This window comes from Olea europaea, unplaced genomic scaffold, assembly GCF_002742605.1.
Source record: "Olea europaea var. sylvestris unplaced genomic scaffold, O_europaea_v1 scaffold568, whole genome shotgun sequence".
Lineage (NCBI taxonomy): Eukaryota > Viridiplantae > Streptophyta > Magnoliopsida > Lamiales > Oleaceae > Olea > Olea europaea.
Genome location: NW_019264016.1, coordinates 129,981 through 157,459, shown reverse-complemented (window position 1 = coordinate 157,459; position 27,479 = coordinate 129,981). Strand labels below are relative to the sequence as shown.

At 33.4% G+C, this 27,479-nt stretch overlaps 2 protein-coding genes, 1 long non-coding RNA gene and 1 pseudogene across 3 annotated transcripts; 1 reads left to right on the top strand and 3 right to left on the bottom strand.

Moving 5' to 3' along the window:
• Positions 1-4,338: 4,338 nt before the first annotated feature.
• LOC111389183 (trafficking protein particle complex subunit 5) lies at positions 4,339-9,594 on the top strand. Its single transcript, XM_023014075.1, has 8 exons — positions 4,339-4,503; positions 4,878-4,966; positions 5,481-5,544; positions 6,442-6,519; positions 8,460-8,536; positions 8,693-8,759; positions 8,840-8,947; positions 9,205-9,594. Exons 1-8 carry the CDS (start codon positions 4,432-4,434, stop codon positions 9,232-9,234), a joined length of 585 nt encoding a protein of 194 aa, XP_022869843.1. The 5' UTR covers positions 4,339-4,431; the 3' UTR covers positions 9,235-9,594.
• A 3,746-nt stretch (positions 9,595-13,340) lies between these two features.
• LOC111389179 (protein RTF2 homolog) lies at positions 13,341-16,650 on the bottom strand. Its single transcript, XM_023014071.1, has 2 exons — positions 15,422-16,650; positions 13,341-13,743 (listed from the first exon to the last, which is right to left on the bottom strand). Exon 1 carries the CDS (start codon positions 16,491-16,493, stop codon positions 15,426-15,428), a length of 1,068 nt encoding a protein of 355 aa, XP_022869839.1. The 5' UTR covers positions 16,494-16,650; the 3' UTR covers positions 13,341-13,743; positions 15,422-15,425.
• An 842-nt stretch (positions 16,651-17,492) lies between these two features.
• Positions 17,493-18,880, bottom strand: LOC111389195. The gene is made up of 2 exons (XR_002701699.1): positions 18,643-18,880; positions 17,493-18,019 (listed from the first exon to the last, which is right to left on the bottom strand). It is a non-coding gene; the product is annotated as an uncharacterized LOC111389195 (long non-coding RNA).
• A 3,448-nt stretch (positions 18,881-22,328) lies between these two features.
• Positions 22,329-26,105, bottom strand: LOC111389188 (annotated as a pseudogene).
• Positions 26,106-27,479: the final 1,374 nt, after the last annotated feature.

Here is a 27,479-nt window from a genome sequence, read left to right as displayed (position 1 = left end):
CTTTTTCAAATTATAAAGATTTTCCTCAAAATATATTGATTTTGTAGTTACAATTAGAGAACTTCCAATCTCGTGGTTTGCAAAGGGAAATAACTAAATTGCTTCCATATAGCGAAAATCACATGTTGTATTGGACTAGGTAAAGCTTTTTACATTTTATTTTGGGGTTATCGTTTATGCCTCTTCTTATTTGTGGCGCTCTTATTCATATCATTTTTCTTTGATTCTAAAACATTGCCTTCTTGTGTGTATCACTTGGCGATCATCGTATATAAATGCTCTAACTTCATCATTTTATAATTGTTGTTGCACCTACTAATCGTATAAGGAATATAACTTTAGTCAACGTGACCTCTCTTTTGGTGCCTAATCACATTTAAAGCACATCGAACAAAGTATCAAGTTGATGAAAGGGGTTTCCTTCCCCCCATCACATGCGAGACATATAAATAAATAAGAAATTGAATTCGATGAACCAACTTTTTTCATAAAAGGACAATGCAAAGAGTGCTTTTTCATTAAAGGAACGAGTTAAAAATATATTCTAATTCTTTGTTTGAACGAGATTCCTATATATGTCAAGAAATAAATTGCAATTGCATAGAAGAACAAAATTATAGCAAGTAATTTACATTTTCAAAAATAAAGTTAAACTTATTCTTTAGAAAAGTAAATATTAATTATTCAGTACGTACCCGAAGGGTAGTGACTGCGGGTTCCTCCATCATAAAAAAAAAAAAGTAAATATTAAAATATAGTAACAAATTTGCCCCTCAAGAGTCACATGACTTACAAGTTAGTGGCATATCCTAGTACCAAGTTTATATACTAGGGTTTCATTAATCCTCAAGGTGCAAAGTGCAAACCCTAAAAATAAGTTGTAACAATTTGTTGTTGAATTAGTTTGAGTCTCATTTTTTGAAATTTTTTTAAAAAAAAAACGCATTCTTAAACAGTGTTTTGATATCATTTCAATTACATATTCTTCAATAAAATAATATTAAACGTAAGTCCAAATTTTTTCTTATTTTTAAACCACACATTTTTCATCAATGCACTATTCAAAATTTTATTCATATGAAAAGAATGTGGCTCAAATTTTCTATTCTTTCCCTTTATTTTTCCTACAATAATCATTTTCAACTATATATTCTTTATTAAAATAATATTACGTCTAAATCAAAAAAATTTCTTTCTTTTTTAAACATACATTTTCCATCAATTTACTATTTCATAATACATTATAAAAAAACTTAATAGAGCTCAAATGGGGCCTAAACTAGGTTTCCAGAAAATGTTTGACATGGAGGTTGACATCCTCTCCCATGTGCTTGGATCCACATAGGACCCATATGAATTAAAAAAGACCAAAAATTATCCCTCCATCCCCTATTGTGAGCAGGTAATCTGGGAGAGTTTCAAACTCAGCTCGGCAACCTAGCAAGGCTGTTTGTTGTTTTCTCATTTAGTATTTGTTTTCTTTCTATAAAGGAGTTACATCTCTCTAAAATGCTATTTAGCATCGTATTTAGCCCATGCTTGACATCCTTTAAAATAAAATAATTTATTTTTTATAGTCATTTTTAATTGCACATTCACTCAATACAATATTTTAAATATCAATCTAAATTTCTCCCCACCTTTTAACCACAAATTCTTCAAAAAATTCTATGTAAAATATTATTTTTACAAAATGATGCCATCAATCAAGAGTTGAGCCTTGTTTGAGCCTGATTTTTTTAAGAAAAATTGCATTATTCATTAGTGTTTTGACATCATTTCAACCACACATTTTTTAATAAAATAATATTATACGCAAATTTAAAGTTTTCCTTATTTTTTAATCGCATATTTTTCATCAATACACTATTCAAAAATGTATTTTTTCCTAAATGGGACTCAAACAAGGGCTTAATGCTTGTCCCAAAGATTGACTCCCAAGTCCCAACATTAATAAATTAAGGCCCTATTTGAGCCGCATTATTTGGAAAAAAAAAATACATTCTTAAACAATGAGTTTGACATTATTTCAACAACACATTTTTCAATAAAATAATATTACATGCAAATTCAATTTTTTTTTAATTTTTTAACCACATATTCTCATCAATCTACCATTTCAAAATACATACTTCAAATATAATGTGGCTCAAACACGTACCAAGCCCTCGTTTGATAGCAATTTTTCACCCTGATAAGTGTATTTTATACACTTATTCAGAGTTTTAAAACGATGATATTTAGTTGCTTTTCGAATGAATTATGGTCTAAATTATTGCATATTAAATAAGTAAAATTCAATGACGGTACAAGAAATTGAAAGAAATGAGCAAAAATTGGCAAAATTGAAAAAAATGGCTAAATTGTAAGAGATCCAAAATTCATGGACTAAAGTGAAAATACTCAAAAGTTGTGTAGAACCTCACGATGAAGATTCAAGACTGCTCGAAGTCAATTGGATAATGAAAGACATCAAAGGGATGAAATATAATTATAGTATGATCGCACATCAAGTTCAAATCGGAAAAAAGTTATGCACCGTTTTCAATCTCATATTGAGACCCATTTTGACATAGCAAATGATCGAATTTGAAAATGGTATCTGAATAAAAGTTGTGGCCTTTTGAGTTATCTTTCCAATGCATCTTGAATCGCTTCAATCGAATATCGGAAGAAAAAGTTATGATAGAAAGATTAAATATTGTGCAGTGCAATTGTAATTGACGACAACGCTCAAGCGTTATGTTTCTGATTGTAGTGCCTAGGAACTTCGCTACTATCAAAATAGGATTTTTCAAGTGAAATTCATCTTTTTAAACGTCCAACTCAACTAAAACTCTTCCAAAGCTTAAAGAAGACATAAATACAACTTAGAGAAGACAATTGGGGGATTTACACATTGGGATCCCCTTTTATTAATGAAAACACCTCAGAAACATTGGAGAAATGAGAGAATTCAAGAGGGTAGAAGATCAAGGGATTGAATCTACTCATTATGATGAAAACACATGCAATTAGAGATTGAAAAGTGGGATTCAAGGGAGAAAAACATTAAGCAATCCAAGCTTTGAAGCATAAATTGGAAGAAGAAGAAGATTTTGGTGCAAGATTGGTTTCTTATTTTATACTCTTATTCAAAACCCTGTGATATCTCCCATAATAAGTGCTTTTTTTTTCTTTCAATACTATGTATAACTAAATTTAACTTTTAGGGAACAATGTACCTATTTGTGACTCTTTATTATTATTATTTTTTTTTTGAGATTCTTGTTCGTTATGATTATATGTGTGGATTTTAATTACGTTTTCAATGCTTTGAATTTTTTGGTTAATTATTCAATGATTTCGTGAACAATAATTACGTGGAGATGCGGATTCTTTATTAAGACCACATATTAAAATCCAATAAATTAATATAACGTGTATATTAATTTGTTGCGGTCATAAATGAATTTTCAGAACTATTATTTCGTTGAACTAAATTTGATTCACGTAGAGATATGAAATTGTAATAGTTAAATTGATTCAATAAAAATTTGAGAGGGGTAAATTGAATACAATAGAAAAATTTGATTGAACACTACATTAGATTTTATGAATCTTGATTTAAAATTTAAAAGTGATCAATAGGTAAAATTGTTCCGCCATATTATCCATTTATTATTTGAATTCTCAATTATTCTTTGTGTGCATCCACGTATTGTTAGGTAGTTAGATTCAAAATCATAATCAATCATTGTTTTTGTTTCTTTTTATCAAATAGAAGTTAGAAATAATAAATTGAGTATTAAGTATAGTCCTCGTTTACTTTAATACTCCTCGTGGAAATGATACTCCTGACTCAAAATGTTCACTTTATACTTGTTACGATCCGTACACTTGCGAGATTTAAAATTGACAACACATCCAAAAAAATCAATTTTTTGATTGTTATTTTACTATTTCAACCGTCAATTTTTACTCCATCATTCACGGGTGAAATCCAATTTTCTCTTTAACGGTCAAAAAATAATTTTATAATCACTACCGAACATACCTGACAATTAATTTACTTTATTGGAAGAAATCGTCTAGAAGCTACGTCATAAGATGAGTTGGATTAAAATGATTGGATGAAAAAGTTTACTTTATTTTAAACTTTGCGCCTTCTTTGAGCCTCATTACTTTTTCATTAAAATGAAAAATATGATCGTTATCCATCACATCAAACTTTTATATTTGATTTTTTTATCTTTTATGTGGGGTATATATTATATTTTTTATTCTTATTTTTACAATAACTTGGGTCAAATTCGGCTAAGTAAATCGTTATGTAATCCTTCTTGTACCCGCATGATTGATAAATATACAATTTGCCTTTATTTTTCCACACACACCAGAATCTACAAAATTGCCCGTACTGGTAATCAAAACTGTAAATCGATCGAGCAAATGATAGGAGCTGGGAAAATGAAGCAGTACACTAATGTTCTTGATCGACCCCTCAGCAAAGGCAAACAAGAGGTACTTTTATTCTTCAGATCTCTAATCAGTTTTTCTTTTTGATAAATTTCAAGATTTACAATTTGTTCTGCTAATTGTTGGGAATTTCAATATTTCTTTGATCGGGTGAAGTTGCAGACCCATTTCAATCTTCTTTTCTTTCGTACTGAAGACCATATGCTGGGTTTAAACTGAAATTTTTGAAAAGGGTTTTTCTTAAATTTTGATCGGGTAAAAGTCACGGACCCATTTCAATTTTTCTGCATTGAAAGCCAGATTCTCATTTTAAATTAATTCTTCAAAGAGTAAGTCTATTTTTTAATGACGTATGCAGAAAGGGTTTTCATTTTTACTTGTATTCTTGATTACTATGATGATATGAGTACTTTTTGCAGGTTAGTCTGAGTGGGTTTGCATTCTTGTTCTCGGAGCTCGTTCAGTATAATCAGACTCAGGTAGACAACATAGCAGAATTGGAAAGAAGGTGATTTCTGATCAATAGTTTCAAAATACGACACTGGTTACATTATTGTCATTCTAGATCTTTGTGAAATGAACTTAATTGGAGAATGTCACTGCTACTGATAATGATACTGTCGATGATCTGTTGAGCTGGTTTAAAAATCACAAATAAAGCTGTTTGCTTTATCGAAGTGGTAAAAGAAAGTTTTTGGCTGGAACCCAGTGAAAGGAGCTACATGGAAGTAAAGCTCAGAATCCTCTTGCTAAAAAATAGTACTTGAGGATGATTGGTAATTTAGACACTGTTGATGTGATTTAAAATTTCGAATGTTGGTTGTTAGAAAGAGAATTATAAGATGAGACCAGAACTCTAGAGTTTTTTCTCAGCAAATATGATATCTGCAGAAGTTATTGCTACCGAAAGTTTTGAGATTTTCTTGGATTTTCTAAATAATTAAGTTCACTGGCTTTTTATGGGATCAGTTTATTTTAAAATTTGGCTTAAGTATATGATACTTTCTTTTGATCTTGATCAGGTTAGAGGATGCAGGCTATGCTGTTGGGACCCGGATTCTGGAACTTCTTTGTCATAGGGAGAAGGTGGGAAACATAATTGTAGCACATCTCAATATGATTTGTCAAAATTTCTTCCTTGCAATCATAGTCTCGCTTTCATTATGTTTATATGCAGCATAGTGTTGTCACTGAATGAATTTCTTGATTATACTTATGTTTGTGCTTATTTGCTTTATATCACATCAAATATTTTATTCCACACGAGTTTGTCTACTATTGAACCAATTTTCTGTTACTGTAGTCAGAAATGTTAAGAATTATTTAGCCTGCATAACATACATGGATAAAGCACTGTGATACTCTGAATAGCTTGACTATGTGCATGCAAGTAGCTTTCACATTATAGTTACTCTTAAGGTTTATTTTTTTATTTTTTCCCCTTTTAGAACTATTCATTAAAAGATGTCACTTTTCTCTTATTTTGTATGAATGTTTTGGGGTGTAGCTTATAAGACCTGTGTCTTTGTGTATTATTGATCATCAAGAGTTTAAACATTATAATATGTTGTTTTTCACCTTGAAAGAAGAAAATATTTCCCCATTGTGTATGTCTTGCATGATTATTAAATGTGCTCTTTTCTTTTAGTATTACACAAAACTGCAGTGTAACTGCTTTTGAAACTAAGGCATTAAGCTGCTAATTTTAAACTTCAAACAAAGATTCTGAGACAGACATTGCTTTAGGAATTCGCCATCAACACCATGAATTTGAAATCTGATTTTCATTTGTTGAGTGACATGACGACCAGACTCCTTTTTTGATGTTCCTCAACAACTGAACTAATGAAATGTAATATCATTGCTCTCCACAAACTTTTCATCACTTACAAGAATTTAGACCATAATATGTTAGTTTCTGCATACTACTTTTTCTCTCACGGAATTGATATATTGTTATGCGATATTTTTCTGATATTTTAGGGTAACAGAAGGGAGACACGACTCTTGGGAATTTTGTCCTTTGTGCATAGCACAGTATGGAAGGTCTTGTTTGGAAAGGTTCGCCAACTACTTAACTCTTAGTAGGGAATTCCCTTTTTGTTTTTGTCTCCCAATAGTAGTAGAATGCTATTTTGAGTGGATAAAATTTCTTCCTTAAACACAGTGGGCCACTTATTAAGAGAGAGAAGGAGAATCTGCTAACTCCAATCAACACGTATTGTCGAAATATATTCTTCAGTTAAGCATTTCATTTTTCCAAAACTCATTTTCAATCACATATTTTCTCATAAAATAATATTATATGTAAACCCAAAACTTTTCCTTATTAAAAAAAAAACCACACATTCTCCAAAAAAGTCACTATTCCAAAACACATTTCCCCCAAAATCTCATTTTAATGGAACCCAAACATGGGCTAAGTGATGTCACTTGAAAAAATATGACCTACTTAGAATTTGAATAAAATATGTACACACAAAAACGTACACTAGACACATTTAGTATATTACATAGGTCTTCTTCTGCAAATTATGATAGCAAAACACTTTTTCATTGATATATTTGATAAATTCAGCGGTTGAAATCTTGCCTTATCAGAACAGTTCACCATGTTAATAATTCAGCACTCATTGTGATTTATTAGTTCAGTCTAGATTTTGGTTTTTTAGATATCCAGATTTTAGTTATTAGATATCCCTTGTAACAAACATCATCAAAATGCTACAAAAAATATGGAAGAAGGCAATTGAGAAGCATCAAAAAGTACCAAAAGGAAGAGGACAACAACATACTTGTTAATTATTTCTATGTATACTTAGAATCCTATAGGAACAGGAAATTGTCATTTTAGATTTATGCAGACATTTAGAACTGGAATATTGCATCTGCATTAATATATTTTCCTGAAAACATAAAATCAATAATTTTTTTCCCCACCTTCAAGTCTTTAATGAACCTGGTACTAGAATTTATGAGTCAAACAAACTGTTGAGGCTATTTTTATGAAAATTTAATGATCTATGTAAAATTGAAATTTTTTGTCAACCCAAGATTTCTTTAAGTATTTTTGATTTGTATGGTTGTAGAATTTTTAGGACTATATCTTAATTTTGTACTATTGAATCTCATTAAATTACCTTCAACCCTTGAAAAGTTTTAAATATTATATAAACTTTCGCTAAAATATTGAGTCTCTGCCATCTCCTTTATTTCCTTGAATAACTATATTATTATTTTCTGTGACGTTTATGACCTAAATAAAAAGTACTAACAGAAATTACCTTGTTTTGGTATCCCAGATATTCAAAAATTTACCTATAACCCTTTCAAAGAACATGATTCTATGAGTTTGGTGTTCCCCTAACATTTACGAGACACTTTAGTAATATGTGGAACTGAAGTGTGATCGGTGGTATAGAGTAACTTATTTTCTTGTGCTGCAGATGGTATATAATTTTGTTTAGTTGATGAAATGTATCCACTTTGTCTGTCATTTCTGATTGATGTATTAAGTACTTGCACTTCTTGAGATTATTGCTTGTGATGAAATCACCCTGGAATGAATACTCTTTTGAGTTCTTACGCATGTGGCTCATTTTTTTGTTATTAGGAATTCCTCGTACCTAAGCAACAATAGTTTTTCTGTACCAGAATCTTTTTTGGATAAATGTCTCTCTTTTATTCAGCATTCCTTTTTTACCTTAACAATGTATGCTATAATTTATCAAGCAATCCCATTCCATATTATATATCCATCCACACAAACCTGATATGTTTAGTGCCAGGCCTGCTGGCAAGCTGCTTGTTGTGGACCTTATATAATGTAAATGATTATTACGCTTTCAAGACCATGTCATTCAAAACAGCATAAAGCATACATTTTTTAGACTGTGATGCACTGCCCCTTAATTTGATTATGTGCACTTTCAATCTTGTAAATTTGTGGAACAGGTACCATATGATATATAACCAGTGTGGCTTTTGTGTATTAACATCAGGTAGCAGACTCACTTGAAAAAGGAACTGAGCATGAAGATGAATACATGATCAGTGAAAAAGAACTCCTAGTCAACAGGTGAAATTTCTGTGTTCATGATGTATGTTGTAATCAGAAACTAGCGAGATTTTTCTTTTCCTTTTTTTTTTCCTTCTTTTTTTTCAGTTTGTTTTTGGGCAGAAAAGAGGGTTTGTTAACTATAGTCTTCATCTCTCATGCACTATTACATTTTAGATTTATTTCAATACCTAAAGATATGGGTGCCTTCAACTGCGGAGCATTTGTTGCTGGAATAGTGAGGGTACGCACATAATTAACATATGATTTTTAAGTGATATTTGTGTCATTAGACGTTCTGACGGGCCTTACCTCATCTTGAAGGGAGTCCTGGATAATGCAGGTTTTCCAGCTGTAGTAAGTGCACATTTTGTACCTGTGGAAGGGCAGCAACGACCTAGAACAACCATTTTGATAAAATTTGCTGAAGAGGTAATTTCTGAACGCGCTTCTCAGGTCATTTTTTAATAAGCGGCATTTTCTTAAATCATTGGCAAAATGTTTGGCCTAACAGCCATAGAGCTACTGTTTTCAATACGACAATAGTCTCTTCATGTTGTAAGGCCAAAAGTAGTTTCTGTTGTCCGTACCCAGCAACTTTGTTACCTGGTTTCAAATTCTCTCTTTTGAAAGCAGACTAACATTTCTTGTTTTCTTGGATTTTTTTTTTCCTTCCTAATTCTTTTCAGGTACTACAAAGAGAAGCAAGACTAGGTTGATACCTGCTCTGACTTTTCCCCGTATCCAATTTGCCTAATCTGCAATCACAAGGTTCCTGAATGACAGAGTTTTCTGGTGAAACAAATAGGATGTTTTCATGTAATACCTGTTGAGGTAGCAATTTGTGTTCTATCCAAAGGCTTGATAATACTTTGTGCGCATTTGAACTGCTGATCAAGAAGTATACTTTCAACACATTGAAAATGTTGTAATGTGAGATGGGGACTGGTGGAAAATTATATTATTTTGTGAGCTGGTAGAGAATTTACCTGGTGTATAGGATGTTAAATTTGACCTATGCAAATTCAGTGCAGGAATTCTGTGCATCATTGAAATTTGTTTTCATCCTTTCGTGTGATGACATAGCTGTTAACATAATTGAGAAAACTTATTTGTCCCAGTTCATCTTCTGCTCATCTGTCGAAAAAAGGTCAAATGCCCTGTTTGCTGCTGGTTGCTTCTATCTGGCTAGAACTAACAGCTGATTTGTGGCACTCCAGTCGGCCATTGTAGAAGATGGTTTCAAAAGTGCCCGACTCAAGAATGGTTTCAATTCCTACTGGATGCAGACCAATGTATTATATGCACATCAGTATATGGATGACTGTTGCTTCACGTTAAAGGAAAAGCCCAGATATCTATTTCCTCATAATCCTGGGTATTTAGATATTTTGCCTGGTAGGAGTAGAGGATGAACCAATCTCAGAGTTTACAATTTGATTTCAAACGGCGCATTTGTTGAACAAGAATGTCACAAAGAACAAGCTAATCAAGATTAACTATATGGCATTAACAGGGTGTTTAATCGGAGGATTTGATATTGTATGGTGCTCGACATGGAGTAAAGAAGCTATAATTTTGTTTATAAAACTATCAAATTCTGTCCAATACTTTGTACCTATATGTACCAATAACAAAAGTAAAGGGAGCAAATGGACCTGATGAAAAAGCACTTCGGCTGAGAAACGTATCTGGATATACATCCATAAAGGTCGCAGAAATATATACCAGAAAAGGCCATAAAGAAATGCTGTTTTGCATTTCAGTGAACACCGAAGGACGATTCACTAACACAATATTTAACGAAAATCGCGGTGGTGAAGAGTGAATCTCCAAGAAAGACAGCAAAATCTGGACCCTTATTGTTGGTAGGCATCAGAATGTGGACCTTTATGAACATGTATTGGATAGAAAAACACTGTGATCAAGTACTGCACGACAAACGTGTCATTACAATTTGTGAGCATCAGAAGCAGACTACTACTTAAAAGGTCTGGTTGGAAATCATTTGTGAACAGACAGCGATTGGAAAAATCTTAAGTATTATCTAGGAATCAAGCAAGGAAAGAAACACCACTTGCGAGGATCTAGCTAGCAAAGGAGGTATGACAAATGAAAACAAAAATGAATTATAAAGAGTTTCATGAATGGGTATTCTTGTTTGTACAGTCCTACACTGGGTATTCTTGTTTGTACAGTCCATGTAGGACTGTACAATTACAGTCCTCTCTTGTAAGTGGGGTCCACGATTATTGTGTGTGTGCTGTAAACCATGATGTGAATAATGTTGTACTCATAGCATGATTCAATTTACTTACCATCTCGGCCAACATCCCAGCAGGAAAATGAAATAACACACTTATCTCTAATTCTCTACTGTAGAAGAAAGCAGAATGGGAAATTAAGAAAACGGAAAGTACATGTATCAAACAATTTGCGATAATAAATAAATGGTTCAGACACCAAGACAAAAATTTGGACAAATAAATTTCCACTCAAACAATTTAAAACTTTTAAACAAGGTGGTTTAACATGGTATTGACAGACAAAAGTTAGGTGGAATGTTGAAACACTTCAGGGGGAACATACAGAACAAGAACCCAATAACTTCGTGATTAAACCCAAAAAAAAAATATATATATATATATTATAATAAAAAAATAAATAATAATAAGGGATACGGTATAGGGAAGCCATCCCAATACAAATAAGCATGTTAGAACAAGAATAAAACCCACAAAGAAGAATGGATGACACCCAAACGAGCAAGGCAATGGAATTAATCCTATTGCTTCCACCAGTTTTCTTTTTCTATTCAGTCATAGGCTTATTTATAGCCATTAGCTGTTAAATTTCCCAAAAATAATTAACAATATACCTGTGAATTTATTACTTACTATACCACCAAAGCTATTTCCTGATGAACTGAGAATCTAAACAACTATATAGTCTCCATGCACTAATTCTATTTTCAAAAAGGGAAAAAAAAAAAAATTCAGAACCAGACAAAAGTGTGACGAATACCTTCGGCTCTTCAAACCTATCTAGCTGTGAGTTTTACAGTAACATAGCTGTTTTCACCATCTTGAGCAAACTAATATTATTCTTGAATTGCTTAACCTGCTTAATTTAATTTCATAAGAAAACGCTTACATGCCATCGTCAGGTTTCTGTCTTTGTGGTATCATGCGGAAAAAGAAAAGCACTTTTAAAGTCTAACCTGTTACCTGTGTGCATAGGCAAGGCTAGTGCACTGCGAAATATGGCAAGCTTGCAACACTTGAAATAGTCCTTTTACCCTTCTATAGTTTAATTTTTACTTCATTTGTATTTCTCCATGAATCCAAATGAAGGAAAATTGTTTTTGGGTAACACTTATTATTTTCATTTATCCTACTTATTATCTAAAATAGGAAAAAAGTACGAAAAGGAAGTGTCCATAAATGGAGCCTCAATACGAGTTAGTTAAGCAAATGTGTGCAAGTGATTTCAGTGAACAATTTTGAAGTTCACAGGATATTTGACTTTTTTTTTTCATTTACAGTTCATTTGCAAGCTTGGTTGATTAATCTTATGTTTCTAAAGTATAGCTCAGTCCTCGTAGAAGATGGACATATCTTAAGCTTATCAAAATTCATACATTACTCTCTGATCAATGGAGGTAAGATAATTATGTAATTTTGGACAGTACAAACAAATGATACAACAGGCATGATTAGGGAAAAAAATGGTGCCTAGAGCCAAGCCAAACAAATGGCACGAAAGATATAATGCTTGTTGTACCGGTCAATTTTAAATGGATCCATTTCCCTAGTTGCTGGCTTTCTATATATCTCTGATATCTAAATAGTGATTACGATGATACTTTACATACATAAATTGGTGATTTCCTGAAGCGAGAATTAATGTTTAATCTAATAAATATATATCCATATGACCTGAATTCTGGTTTAGAAAAGATAATAAATAAAAAAGCTTTTACAACAAGAAATAAAGATAGGATTGGTGGTTCATTTAATCACAGAGGAATATTACATAGTAGATAACTGACTAATCCTAAGTCAAAGGGTCAAAAAACTCAACGCCACTATTCTTGAACAACTTGGAACTTGGCCTTCTTTTCGCACTATAACGGATATGAAAATAATGGTGAAAATCGGATTAAATTGTCATCTACCTTTATCGAAAATAGGATTGACTAACTATTCCGAAGTAACTGAAATTACATCTCTTTTTCATTTCCATTCAAGAGTTCTTATGTGTTTATAATCATGCTTTTTATACAACATCCTTAACTGGGACTGTAAGATGACTTAGCCCAACTAACTCATTTTTTGATCGATGAGTAATTTGATGGAATTACGAATGGTGTGGGTGTTATGAGTTTTTTTGTGGGAGAAGGTAAAATTCCCTTCATTTTTCCGTTCCCAATACAGTTTAGAATATTATTTCATTGTTAAATTAATTTTATTTTTTTTTTAAAAAATCAAGTTAATATTCAAAAGTATTAGATGAAGTCCTTTTTCATGAATGACAGACACAACCACTACATGCAATGTTAGATTTTTCTAACAATATTAATCCTATCGAACTTATCGACATGACAAAGAGTTTTCTCAGTGAAAGAATGATTTTCATTTCCCGACATAATTATTTTAGCATTTCAGTTTGAAAATGGTGAAGACATCGACTAAACATTCTACTCAATGTATTATGTATATTAAAGTAGCTATGTTGTGATAATTTAATTAAAATAAAAATATTATTTGTGAAATAAAAAAAATTATGAAAAAAAAATTAATGTTTAATCAACTAATATATAATATAAACTTCCAAATACTCACTTTTAATGTTGCCAACCAAAATATCGTAAATAAATTTTTAATAACAAGTCTTTCTAAAACAAATTATACTCACAACCACTGTGCCATATAGACTGTAAAACCTCATTTTCCTTATTTTTCTGAACTTAGACATCTCCTTCTTCAGTTTGAGACGAGGTCAAGGCTTCAATTATTCTGGGAGCATCCGCCTGCTCTAGATCCGAAGGCAGTAGAAAGAGCAATGCAACCGATTAGTCAGCACAAAGAAGGTAGCTATCTCCATTAGTTGTCGTCTACTAGTAGTCACCATTTCAATCCACTGCCATCTTGATGAATCACCATTTCAATCCACTGCCATCTTGATGAAGATGAACCGCTTTTCTTTTTATGCTTATGGATAATTCCCTGTTCCAACCACAAGGCCTTCTTGAGAACATATAACATCAAACATTGCAAACTATGATTTTGGCCATAAAGGCAACTGAGTTTCAAGGTAAACGAAGAGAGCTTTGCAAAATGGCCGCAAAACAAACATGACTTACTGATGGTGAAATTGCGCATCATTTAAAAATAATAATAACAACAAGGCCAACACAAGACAAATAGGTAAACCGGCTTAGAAAAATAAATTTAGCTCTTCAGTAGATTCTAATGCTGTATAGGCACTACACAATCCTCACTAATGAAGTCACCACGATAACAATTGAGCAACACCTAAACGTTCTGCAAACTTATCAGAAGTCAAGAAAACATGGGCACCTTGTTACAAAGCAATGCTAATAGGCAATCTTGATTGAGAGGTCAGAACTAATAGGTGACATCAATAAAGAATTATCGTTACAAGTCACAAACCAGAATGCCTAGGGGGCCAGGACAAAATATCTAGCGCTGAAGCTATTCCATTAACGGCAGCCTCTAAATGCCAAAGGAATTAGCCATCGGATATGTTACAAGCTCATCAGATTCGAACAAGCAGCATTGATCTGCAAGTGTCTTCACAAGATGGACTTCTTTGCCAAAGAACAATTTAAAATTTCTTAATTGAATTGGCAGCAACATATAACAGTAGAATAAAATGCAATACAAACATTTCATCAACCATAAATTAAGGTTTTGACAACTTATATCACTGCAAAAGCAAGAACCATGAGTACACTCCTAAATAAAATTTCATAACTATATAACTCACAACTTCTCATCTCATGTACATAAAACAGCTACATATCCATTGAAGGGCAAATCCAAGTAAACAAATTTATTGCAGGATCTATTTGTCTGTAGAACATGAGAACAAAAGGCAACTCATTTGCTCACACAGTATATATAAAAAGGTTACACTCATAATGGCCTTCAAATAAAAGGAAGAGGCTTTATTTCTATAATCTCATTGGAATTGGGCTCATGAAACATTCTAAAATTGTTCATTTACTTACTCCAAGACAAGACAATATGGCCCAACTTCTTTCAAGATCAATCCATTTCAAGTATGCACTTTACTGTATCAGCATCCCAAACATTCCAATGGCATTATGTGCTCGGTGAAATGATTATAAAACTGCCTGCCTCAATTTTAAAGGAACTGAATTCAAGGTGACAAATCACCAAACACTTATTACTGCAAGTGGACTTCTAGATTTAGAAGTCATTTCATTGGGACACAACACTGTACACGGGAAAAATCACCCCTACAATTCCTCCATATGTTCGATTATATACTAAATGAAGCAAAAGACCTTATCTCTTCTCTTCATAGTATTCCAACACAGGGAGTCACACAAAACATGAGGTTGTTATTCATCAATGAGAAAAATCAACAGAAAAAAGGCTACCAAAAGTTTAAAAAGGAGGGGAAAGGATTAAAAATGAACTTGCAACAAAACAATTTTTATAATTCAAAATCAAATTAACGAACCACAATCATCTTTATGGTAAACAAAACAAACAAGAAAATTCCATAGAAACACAATCAGTCTTTTAACAAAGGACATAACAATCCAACACTCAACAGCTCTTCCAGGTCACAAGCAACAGATATACAAGACAAATAGTTTGATTTACTATAAAATCAGCTCATGTGTACCACCTCATCAGTTTCTACCAAGAGGTAATGATCTACAAGAATACGTCTCCTTGAAATCTTTCTTCTTTGACGAAGTAAAAATTGATGCATACACCTCCTTGGTTGCATTTGCAGGGGCCATATCCGCTGCCTTGAACCTCTTGGAGGAACCGTTATTATGGTTAATAACATTCCCTTCAATCCCATGTTTTGTACCTATCAGACGTCCAAACTCTCCATTCGCAACCCCATTCTTCACTTTCTTCGATTTCTTGTTATTATCTTTCAATTTTGCCTCTTCTTCAATCTTCTCTCTCAATGCCTTCACTTCCTCTTCGTTCCCATTGATCACAATCTTATCACTTTCTGTGAACTCCTTGTGACAAACCAAACACGCAGATGACTTTACCTCCTTCAACGCCTTGGCACTCAATACATGCCCACAACTTTTTATCGTGAAAAACTTGTATTTCCCATTAAATTCCAGCCCCGTTATAGGGCACTGAAATTTCACTGCCCCCTTCTCTCTAATCCCTGGAGCCTCAGCCAGCTCGACTGCAATCATATCCTTCAAACCCTTTATATATCCAAACTCTCTGGGCAAATTTTTCTTCAATAAAGTCTCCACCAACGCCTCTTTGTTAAACAAATTCCCTAACTTATCAATAACTACTGGGTGTTTCAGCGGCTCATTTGATAAACTACAATTTAACCACTTTGACAGCCGCATCTCATTAGGGTCAACCTTATCGGGCTTTTTAACAGCATACATATTCAAATAACAGTCACGCGACTCAGCCCCGGTAGCGCCACCATCTCCACCACCACCATTATGTCGCAGATGGACGGTCAGAGTGGAGAGGGGACCAATTTGTGGATTTTGAAACAGGGGAGTAGAATCAACGAGGAGCTTTCCATTAAGGCTGAAGAAAAGGGATTTCGGAGAAATTCTCGTTCTAGAAACAAGGTCGGATTTGAGGTGGTGGACAGTGAAATTTGTGTTAGGGTTAGGGTTTTGCAAAATTAAGGCACGGGTGGGGATCTGGAGATCTGCCGATTGAATGAAAATTTGGAAGTTTTGAAGTTTGGATTTCATGATTACTCTAAATTTTGTGGAAATTCTCCGAAACGATGAATTTTTTTACGAATATGAATTGAATGTTGAAATTCAGATGATGAAGAAGATAAGTAATGGAATCGTGTCTACATGGAACGCCTGGGAGACACCGACCAATGGCGTATGGAGAGAAGTGAAGACGTGGCATGAAGTCTTTTAGAATTCGGCTTTTAATCGGATTGGGCTATCAGATAAATCTCTACGATTTGGGCCTTTTGGCCCGCATTGTTCAACTCACCAGGAGCGGGCTACAGGCTTATCAAATTTTCAATGGAAACTTACAAAAATACCCTTAAAATTAAAAGTATTTTAAAAAATTATATGAAAAAGTTTTTTGAAATTAAAAAATACTGTGTAAAATTAAAAGTCACTTTTTTCACAATTCAAAAAAGTGATACAAACTCAAAAAAAGTAACAATTTTTTTTTTAAAAATGATTCAAACACTCAAAAAGTGACAAAACTAAAAAAAAAAAAAAAAGGAGACAAACACTTCAAAATTGACAGAATTCAAAAAAGTGACAAACACCAAAATAACACAATCGATTTGTATAGTACTAATAATTATGTTCTTAACATACTCAGCATCTTAAGGACAATCCACGTGAGCGTAGTGTTAGTTATTAACACAATCCACATGTTGATCATGTTAGGAAAATATCACGTATCATGTCACTTTTTTCAAGAAGATAAAAAATCGACAAAAATTTGAAAGGTTACAAACTTAAAACAAGTTTTTTGGAAGTAAAAAATAATGTGTAAAATTAAGGAGTGACACAATATTACTTTCTTATATAAATTGTCACTTTTTTTTAAAAAAAAAGTCACTCGATTCAAATAAAAGTTACACAAACTCAAAAAAAATGACAAATTTTATTTTATTTTTTAAAAGTGAGAAACACCAAAATTGCACCATCTAAGAAGAACTAACAATAATTGCAAAGTAAAATTTGCAAGGAGTTCAAGTAACTTAGAACGACAAAAGGAAAATTCTCAAATAACTTAATATTCTTGAAAATGACAGATTATACCTTGCAACAATGATAATCAAAGATCTCTAGATTTCAGATGAAAGATGTTGTCCAGTTATATGAGCAATAAAGGAATCAATCTCCTTGCGAGTGGCACTACCTTCCATCACAAATTACTTTACGACATCTCTTAATTTTGCTGTCCTCTTTTGCATCTCTTCTCCTCTTGTTGAATCCATCAATCTTTTTACAGCCTTCTCTACCACAGTAGGTGACAGCGAAACTTGCTATGTGTCCAGTTCCGTACTTCCACAATGATTTTCAGTACTTTTGTTATTAGCACGACATTTCTAGGTTGATTTAAATGCACCGGCCAAGTTGTTATTGGAACTCCCATGCTTATGCTCTCAATACATGAATTATGTCCACAATGACTCCTTAATTCTGATTTTTCACCATATTGATATTCCATCAATTGTTTACATAATGCCTGGCTAGGTGGAGATATACTAATAATGGTGAAAAATGAATTTTACCTACATAACAAGATAATCCAAAAACATATTAAGCTTGTTGGGTCAAAGACAAATACATATCATTACAAGATTCCAGATGAAAATGAATATCGAACTAAGGAAAATAGAAGGAAAGTGTGTGAATGGTGGAAGTCACAGATTACAAAGAACATTACTATGTGCAGACAGACATTGGCATAAAAAAATACCCAGAAAAAAGGACCAACATGGGACTACATATTCTCAGAAAATTATGGCACAAGCTATAAATTCAAAAAAAGAATTCGAAAATTCTATGCCCAACCATTAGACAATGATTTCAACTATAAAAAAAAATGCAAATTTTAAAAACAATAAGTTGCTTTTAGAAAGGAAGCTGATGCAAAATTAAGATAAACAAAATGGAAATCCCAGCAGAGCGACTAACAATCATCAATCTCAAATTCATTGGCATGTTGCAATTGCAAAGTAGAAAAACGCAATAAAATAATTGATAGTCATGAGAACACAAGAATTGACCGGTTTAAAAAGATTCCATTTTCTTAAATCACTATTGAAAGTTCGCAATATGTGGAGAACTTCAGCAAATGCAGTTAACAAAAAATGATGAATATTCAAACAAAAATAAAGTGAATAAGTTAAACCAGGGGAGCAACAGCTAAAAAGCTAGATGATAAAGAGATTGTTGTTGAAAGAGAGCCTATTCCATCAACGCCTGCTGCTGCTGCTTCAGCCTTTGGTTCTCCATTTTTTAAATGATCGTGATTTTACTTGATCGAAAGGGATAAATACTTTCTAAGGTTTGAAAATTGATTAGGAATTGTTGAGAGAGAACGAAATGGGCCTCGAAAGGAAAAGAAAGAAAAAAGAAAGTAATTTTGAGTAGAAGGAGAGCGTTTTTTTACTGAATGAAGTTTGGATTGAATGTATTAATTACGGGTTGAATGGTTTAATTAGTTTTATAAGGTTATTATTCAATTTAGTTAATTTAAGAGTGTATTTGGCCTAATTTACCCTTTAGGTAATTTAAGAGTGTATTGGGAATTATGAAAGTTACAAGGTGGCAGGTACTTAAATATTACATTTCAAAAATAAAGATTAATATTTACTTATTCAAAAATCAGGCAGTAATTCAACTTTTTAATATTAATATAAATCATAACCTATCGCCCCGCCCCGCCCCGCCCCGCCCCACCAACACTATCAATCCCTCATTTTCCTCTCTTCTTTCTCCTCTCTCCCAAATCTAGTAGTTGGCCACCACCCAAAACCTATTCTCAAACTCGCTCTGTATTATCTATTTTCTCCTTTCTCTCTCTACCTACCCATCCCATTTGGTGTCACTCAGAGCCTCACACAACGATGCTTGGCTGCACGCAGTGATGTAATGAAGGGAGATTTCTGTTTATTTAGTTTTTCTAGAGTCAGTGTAGTTCATCAAGATAAATTACGGCCAATTAGCGGACAACCTCTCATCGTCAGTGGTGACTTCAAAGTTGTTGTAATCAACGGCAATCGAGAAGGCTTCATTGAGACAGTTAGAATCTTTATCCTCTGGGAGCTTTATACTAGCAATCCGAGTTATGTAGGTTTCAATTTTGGGATGTCAACATTAGCAGTGATCGATGATAGTTGTGGTGATTGGTGATAATGGTGGCGCGCGTTTCCTATTTTGTGGGCTTATTATTTGTCTTGTTTAGATGTCATGTGTGTTTTGGGTAGTTTGTTGGTGGCTTTTATGGGTAGTATCATGATTCAATGCACTATGGGTGTTGGCGATGGCGATGGCGGTGGCGATGGCGGTGGCGGTGGTTCTAGTGGTTGCGGTTCTAGTGGTGGTTATGGTGTTGGTTTTTGGTAGTGTTGAGATTTTATAAAGACGAGGTGTGACCAATAAATTAGGTTAATTTATAACCTATAAATAATAAATGATCAACAAAATAGATAATTTACGATCAATAAATAATATGCGACTCGATGGTGGTGGTGGTTCTGGTGGTTGCAATGCTAATGGTGGTTTGGTGCTGGTTTTTGGTAGGGTTGAGATTGTATAAAGACGAGTCGTGACCAATAAATTAGTTTAATTTGTGACCTATAAATAATATATGATCAACAAAATAGATAATTTACGATCAATAAATAATATGTGACCTAAAAAAATGTAAGATTGTGATTAAATTTATCATCGTGACTTACTATTTGTTCACAGGTCAAAGGTCATATAGATTACAACTCAACGTCCACATATCACAGATCAAATGGAATTGATCACAAATCACCGACTTATGTTTATAGGTCACATGTTATAATTCACAGGTCACACTTTAAGATCTTATTGTATGGGCCACAAAATAATGTCAACAAATCACATATCAAAATTAACTGGTCATGGATCAGATGTCACGTGCCCAACTAGTCACAACAACTAATTTATGTTCACAAGTCACATATCACATATCACACTTCACAGATCATATTATATAGGTCATAAATCAATGCCAATAAGTCACAGATCAAAATTAATTGGTCATATATCAGAGTCGTATGTTTTCATGCACTGATAATAGGTAATAGATTTAAGTTTACATATTACAGCTCATATGTTATAGGTTTCAAATAATGGTTCATAAGTCACATGTCATATTGAATATGTAATGTCCACTAACCACAGATCCAAGAGAACTAGTCATGGACCATTGGATCAATATCACATTTTACAGGTGACATGTAATAGATCACAGGCACAAATTCAAAAGAACTAGTCACATGCTATTGATTTCTCGATCGTTGCCTTCAAAAATTCTGATACATAGTGCCGATAACTTTTGATTTGTGAGTGCAAATGTCTAACGGATTTCAATTAAACAGATTTTGACAGTGAGAATTGAAGTAATTTGCTTCGACGAGTTCTTTGTAAATTCTTTTCTTGTTTCAATCTTTTAGTACACAGTGTCAACAACTTCCAATTAACCAGATTTCGAAGTTGAGAATCGAAGTTATTTGCTCCGATGAATACTCTATAGATTCTATCTTTGTTCGTTCTTCTGATGGCTTTCAATTTGTGATCATAATAGTTTGATAATTTTCAAACAATCAGATCCCAACGGTGGCAATTTGCTCCAAAGAGGTCTCTGTTGCTTTTGTACTTTGCTTGGTCTTCCAGATTTGTTGTTTTGTAAAATATGGTAACTGAAGCGTTATTTTAGGATTTATATTTGTTAGAATTTATTTTATATTATATTTATTAATTACCACATGAGTTTGCAATTTTAAACCTTTTCTCTTAAAACTGAATTAGGGTTATGTTTAGGTCTGAGTTATGTATTGTTCCCTTTCAAATTTATCTTTGACAAAAAATGGATTTAAATCACAAAATTCTTATTAAAGCTCAATCAAGCATTGCACTAAAATATTACCAGGAGTTAGATCGAAATTCTGACCCAAAACGTACTTTGCGCTTCTTTAATACGGACAAGTTTACGATAGGATAAAATACATTTCTAATATTGATCTCAACTAGAATCGATGATAGACTCAGACTTGTGGGGTAAAAAATTAAAATATAATTTTTTTAAAACAACATAATATTAATAAAAAAAAAAGATAATACACTATTACAATTGTAGTCTATGCATCTTGATATTTTGAAAACATCATATAATTCTATCATTATCAATATTGTCAAATGAATTTTGTTACTTTTATAATTTTGTTTACCACCTCGTTGTCAAATCTTGAGCCGATGGTGAGTAAATCAAGTTGAATGTAGGAAGTAAATGAATTGAAATAAAATTTCAAATTCAATTTCCGAAGTAGATGAAATTCAAATTTAATTCGAAAGTAATTTAAATTACATTTTATTTATAATGATCCTAAATTTTTTTACAACATAATCCACGTAGAATTTGCTACTAAAACGATGTAAATTATATTAAGATTTTTTTGTGCAAAAATAATCAACGTTAATGAAATAATTAAATTTTTTTAAAAGAAAGACGAGTTTGACATCTTTTTTAGAGATTTAACTATTTTCGATATACATTTGGACAACTCGATATGACTATGATGTAATTTTCTAAACTAGCTTCTAGATGACGTAGACGGTTTGTAGATTCGGCTAAAGTACGATTATCGACGAACTTTTAAAGTTAGCAAATTATCAAAATTTTCGAAATACTAATTTGGAATGACCTACTTTGAAACGCCATATCTTTTGTTACGGTTGACCATTTCAAGCGTACTAATGAGCGAAAAACTAGGTTGTGAATACTTCGAAATGATATTAATTATGCAATATTTCGACTTCGTTTGACATTCCGTAACGAGCGCGTCAAAGTACTCCATGAAAGAAACGACTACGGATTAAGAAAAATGTGAGGTCATTTGACCCCATATGAACCCATGTGGGTCCACCCATGACTGGAACAGAGAAGTAAAACTAGCTCGGGAACAACCAAACATCTCACTAAAAAATGGTTCAATCGAACCTCGTACATCATACCAAAAAAGTCAATGCAAACTCCAAATAGACAATATACATCAGAAAAGTATCAAATCAGCAGCCTAATCATTTTATGCACATTAATAGATTCAGAAGCGTAGTTCACTTTCTTAACCGTGTTACTTGAACAAGGCTGATGATAGGACCATTAAACAGGGGCTGAGGTGCAAGTAGCATTATACATAAAAGAAGGGTTTTGCTTTATATTGGGCGTGGGCTCCCCTCTCTAGTGAATCCCGATCACTTTAGCAAAACTCTTAAAAGAAATTAAATCTAGCATAAGTTCCTCCACCTTATACAGGGCTCAAGAAGAATGCTTGTTCTCAACGTGGATGAGTAATAATATGACTTGAGCTCCTTAAGGTTAGCGATTGCCTCTTCTCCGATTCTTGCCAAGTGTCATTTGTTTTTTCTGCGAGTATATCGAACTCTTCAGTTCTCTGGTCAACATGATCGTTAAGAGAAGCAAAACCCGAGAAAATTGCAGTCTGCTTCAATTCAGACATCGATTTAAGCAGCGAGTCAGCTACCTGAATCTATTTGTTAATACTTGCAATTAGCCACATGAAAATAGAGGATTTAACTATAAAAATTACAAATGCCAAACATGATATAGGCGTTTGATGCAAAAACACAAAAGAACTGAAAAAATTTTGCTCCTAGTTTTCGGGTTGGAGATGTAAAAGACATGGGCATGTTAGCGATTTTTCATTTGACTAAATACTTTGAAAAACATATTTGCAGATGAATCTTCACTGTGCATATTTATGTATGCATTTACTAAAAACCAGAATAAGCTCTTACCATTCTGGCTGCACGCATCTCCATCATGAAAGCTTCCTGAGAATTTTGCACTGGTGGATCATTGACCTGAAATATATGCAGCGTTATTGAAGTGTTGTGCACTTCGGAAAATGATTTGTGATCAGGAAGTTGGAACATTTTCTTTATTTGAGACCCTAGAAGAACAAAACACAATCTCATATGTAGAGAAACCTCGAAGGCTCTCTCCTTGCACAGACACATCAACCAATGCCCCCAAAAAGAAAAAAGGGGGGGGGGAGGGGGGGGGGGGAGACAGTGCTGCTTAGCATAATGGCTGCAGCCCAAAAATAAGTCGGTAAATGGTTGAAGAAAAGAGAATTACATGCAATATGCTCACAGAAAAATAAAATACACCTCAAACATAGAATTATTATATTATTGGAGAAAAGAATATCAACACTTCAATTCAATACTAGTGCATTTACTAGCTTCATTTATTGGCTTATACCTTGGGCAAAATCATATGCCTAAAGAAATTAACTACATTATCATTATATCCTGGAGGACCAGTTCTTGTAAAAAGTTCAAGATGAATGATCTGCTCACGACATGGTCACTATACAGGAGCAGAGGTCATCTATTTAAAGATGAAGCTTCTTTTCGTCCTTAAAACTTTTCTAAAAATCCCCCGCCTTCCACCTTATCTCATGACCACATGACCCTAATTTAGGACTTTGTAAAATTTAGACCCCACAATCTTTTTGTGCAAAATTTTAGATGCTCTTGTAATCTGCAAGTTACTATGAAGAGCTTGAATTTAAGAGTGTGTGTGTCTAGATATATACACACATTTGCATTCATGCTTGCTATAGGCCTTCCATCACAGTGCTCAGTATCATATAAGAGTCGCCCTTATGCTTGATTAAAATCCCCACACCCTGCAAAATGAAAACATAATATCCCGCTCTTCCACTAATTCTATTGCTAATAGTGTGAAAAGTCATAGAAGCATTCCATTCACTTAACAGAAAGACATGATATATTATAGATATACTTAAGGCAGATCCCATTAACTCAATTCTTTGCAGTTTTCCAAATGAGTTATAAAGCAATGATGAATAGATATAAAAATAGGGTCATCGCATTGATGCTTTTCACATGAGTAACGAAACTATTTTATGAAGCGTAACAAGGGAACACTACAAGAATAAAAATTTCATATACATTCACATAAACATACAATGTAGCTCAAGTCAATCAATCAGCAAACGATCTAAACATGGTAATGCCACAAGCGCACTTCTCTGCTATTAACGATCAAATTATTTCAACATTTTGAAGTGCATCAGGTATTGCTATTGTGTTTACCAGGTGTATTCTGTTTAAGGATGTCAATACATTTTCAGTCTTTACATCCATGTTCATCTAGATGTTTTCCAGGTGCACCAAATAGCATTACTCGTATAGCTAATAGTGGATAGCCCATGCTCCCAATACCAACAGCAATAAGATGGAAATCTCCACATGTACAATCACGTATGTCCAAAGGGCAAGTTGCTTTCATAAAACATTGGGTATTTCATTCCCTACATTCACAAGCATAAGTACTATATATATTCATGGATATTATATAGAACCACAAGTACACTCTTCATTGCTATTAACTATCAAAATTATGTCCACATTTTGAAGTGCATCAGGTAGCACTACTGTGTTTCCAGGTGTGTTCTCTATATGTATCTAAGGATGCCAATACATTTTCTCTGTCTTTATATCCTTGTTCCTCTAGATGTTTTCAAGGTTTACCAATTAGCACTACTGTGTTTAGCTAATAGTGGATATCCTATGCTCCCAACCCCAACAGCAATAAGCTGGTAATCTCCACATGGACAACCACTTATGTGCGAAATGCAGGTGGCTTTTTTAAAACATTTGGCATATATCATTCTCTACACCCATGCGCAAGTACTATGTAGCTTCATGAATATTACTGAGAACCACGTAACACAAAGTATGAAGTCCCATCAAAGTATGGGCATCTCAACTCTTTACATGATAAAAAATTTGAATCGAGAACTATTACATGCTTAACATGTAAAGCATTGACGCTTCTACACTAAACACCCAAGAACTTTTCATTTGATTTTCACCCTTCTTTTAATCAAAGAGGACTTTCAGTAAAATATTGGACACACTGCATAGTTCAACAAACATGATTTTAACTTAATTTTCTTGTGTCATCCTATCTAGTGTTGTTCAATTCAATGCACCAAACAAGCCATATGTATCATGTCGAGTGAACTTCAGTTTATCAAAGGTGTTAACAACATTTCTATAATCTTTTCTCAGCAAATAAGAGAGAAGGCTCTCAGCACAGCCTGGCTTCCTGACATGCTCAACTGGCTTTCAGTTTTAAAATTGGATTTACTGTATATATTTAAATTAAATAACAAGAACACACATTGTCACCAAATATTTTTATAATCACATTTTCTAAATTCAATTATTAAATAAACGACCCTCATCATATTAATTCCTGAAAGGCAACCTTTTTATTAATCATTACATAGTAATAAGAATTTTTATAATCTAATCAATCAAGATATAACAAGCATAAAATTATTCTAAAAATATCCATAGCTATTGAAAGGAATTAGCAAAATTACTGGTGCTACATTGCCGAGGAATCCGAAATTATCGACAAGATGTTCGATGTCATTGTCCACTCTCTGCAAAAGGGCCTTTTGTTTTTGGGGTGGCCGTAGCTGCCGCTGCAGCAGTTGGTCCACCTTCGCTGTCGCCGCCAGCTCCACCACCCAGTCCCGCTCCTCCTTTGTTCATTATAATACTCCTATCAAATTTAAGTAACTTTCCCATCAAATTTAAGTAACTTTCACCGCAATTGGAAGGGAAAAAAAAGTCAGAGAAACAACTAACAAAACTGACCTCATGTTGCTTTAAAAGACGTCGTCAAGAATACTTTAGGCCTTTGCTCAATGTTTTAAGCTTAGAAGTCCTTTAGTCCATTTTTGAATAACTTAAAAGTCTTAAATAGTAAAGACCCTAGCTTGGAAATGTCTTAGCATTCTTTCCTAAAATTAAAGGCCAACTTTGGTCTCCACATCCACACCATTTCCACAAGTTTGTAAAATTTGGGAAACAAACATAATCATCTGGAACAATATTATTACACGCCATCGTCAAATAACTTCTCCACCGAGCATGTGCCAATTATTTAGACTAGGCGTACAAATGTGTCTTGCACATTTCATCAGGCACATCACGTACATTTTCAGGTGATTATTTAGCATATATACTAACTATATTGGCTTCGACAAATGGGTTTGAATCCTTTAGTAATACTCCTATAGCATAAATAAGTGAATGGGAGTTGGTTCTGCATTGGGCTATGAATTAAGTACTTTAAAATTTATTTTTTTTCTGCAATCCAATTAAACTGTAAAATAACTCACTTTTAAGGCAATATTTTAGGAAATATCAATTGCAACAACATGTCCACACCAACAAACGCGGTTCAAGATTTCGCTTTCGTAATAAGAATCACACCTATCCGTAAAATTATTCATGTGAAAAGTTCCAACAATCAATCAAATCAAATCTCCTTAAACAATATACACTGGTAACAGGAAGATGGTCAGAGGAGGAACTAGAATCAATTGGAATATCACTCTACAATAATTATGCGGAGCGTGGATCTTCAATCTTTTGGTTCTTCTCCTACTCCAATTGAAGTATTCTACATTGTACAATCACTACCTACTTCTTCGATCTGTTCTGGCTTCAGACGTACGATTGCCGACTCTTCCCAATCCTTTGGAGTTCTATTTATTCTTGTTCTTTTCCACGCCCAGATTCTTGCCCGCGTACTCAGCATGTAAACGTGGAGTTAAATGTTTGACTAGCCATTGAACTTTGATACATGTCACGATTTACTTGCTGTCCTTTGAAACTTGTCCCATTGGCTATTCAACTTTGCTCCGTCCAGCTCCATTGGCCACCGGATGGAAAATGTCAGTGAACGTGTACACGTGGCCGACGAAAATTTGACATGTCACGTTAAATAGAAAATTACTGCCATGTAAACGCCGAATAAGCAGTGCCAAACACGTCTTTATCTAACAAACACATTTAAAGTCTTCCAACCCTTCTCTCCTCCCATATTCTACTTTAGAATTGCTATTTGAAGGAAAATCC

Coding starts and splice junctions, on each gene's coding strand:
- LOC111389183 (XM_023014075.1), top strand. CDS start 4,432: ATGATAGGAGCTGGGAAAATGAAGCAGTACACTAATGTTCTTGATCGA. Junction 4,967..5,480: donor ATAGCAGAATTGGAAAGAAG/GTGATTTCTGAT, acceptor GATCTTGATCAG/GTTAGAGGATGCAGGCTATG. Junction 8,948..9,204: donor TGATAAAATTTGCTGAAGAG/GTAATTTCTGAA, acceptor AATTCTTTTCAG/GTACTACAAAGAGAAGCAAG.
- LOC111389179 (XM_023014071.1), bottom strand. CDS start 16,493: ATGAAATCCAAACTTCAAAACTTCCAAATTTTCATTCAATCGGCAGAT.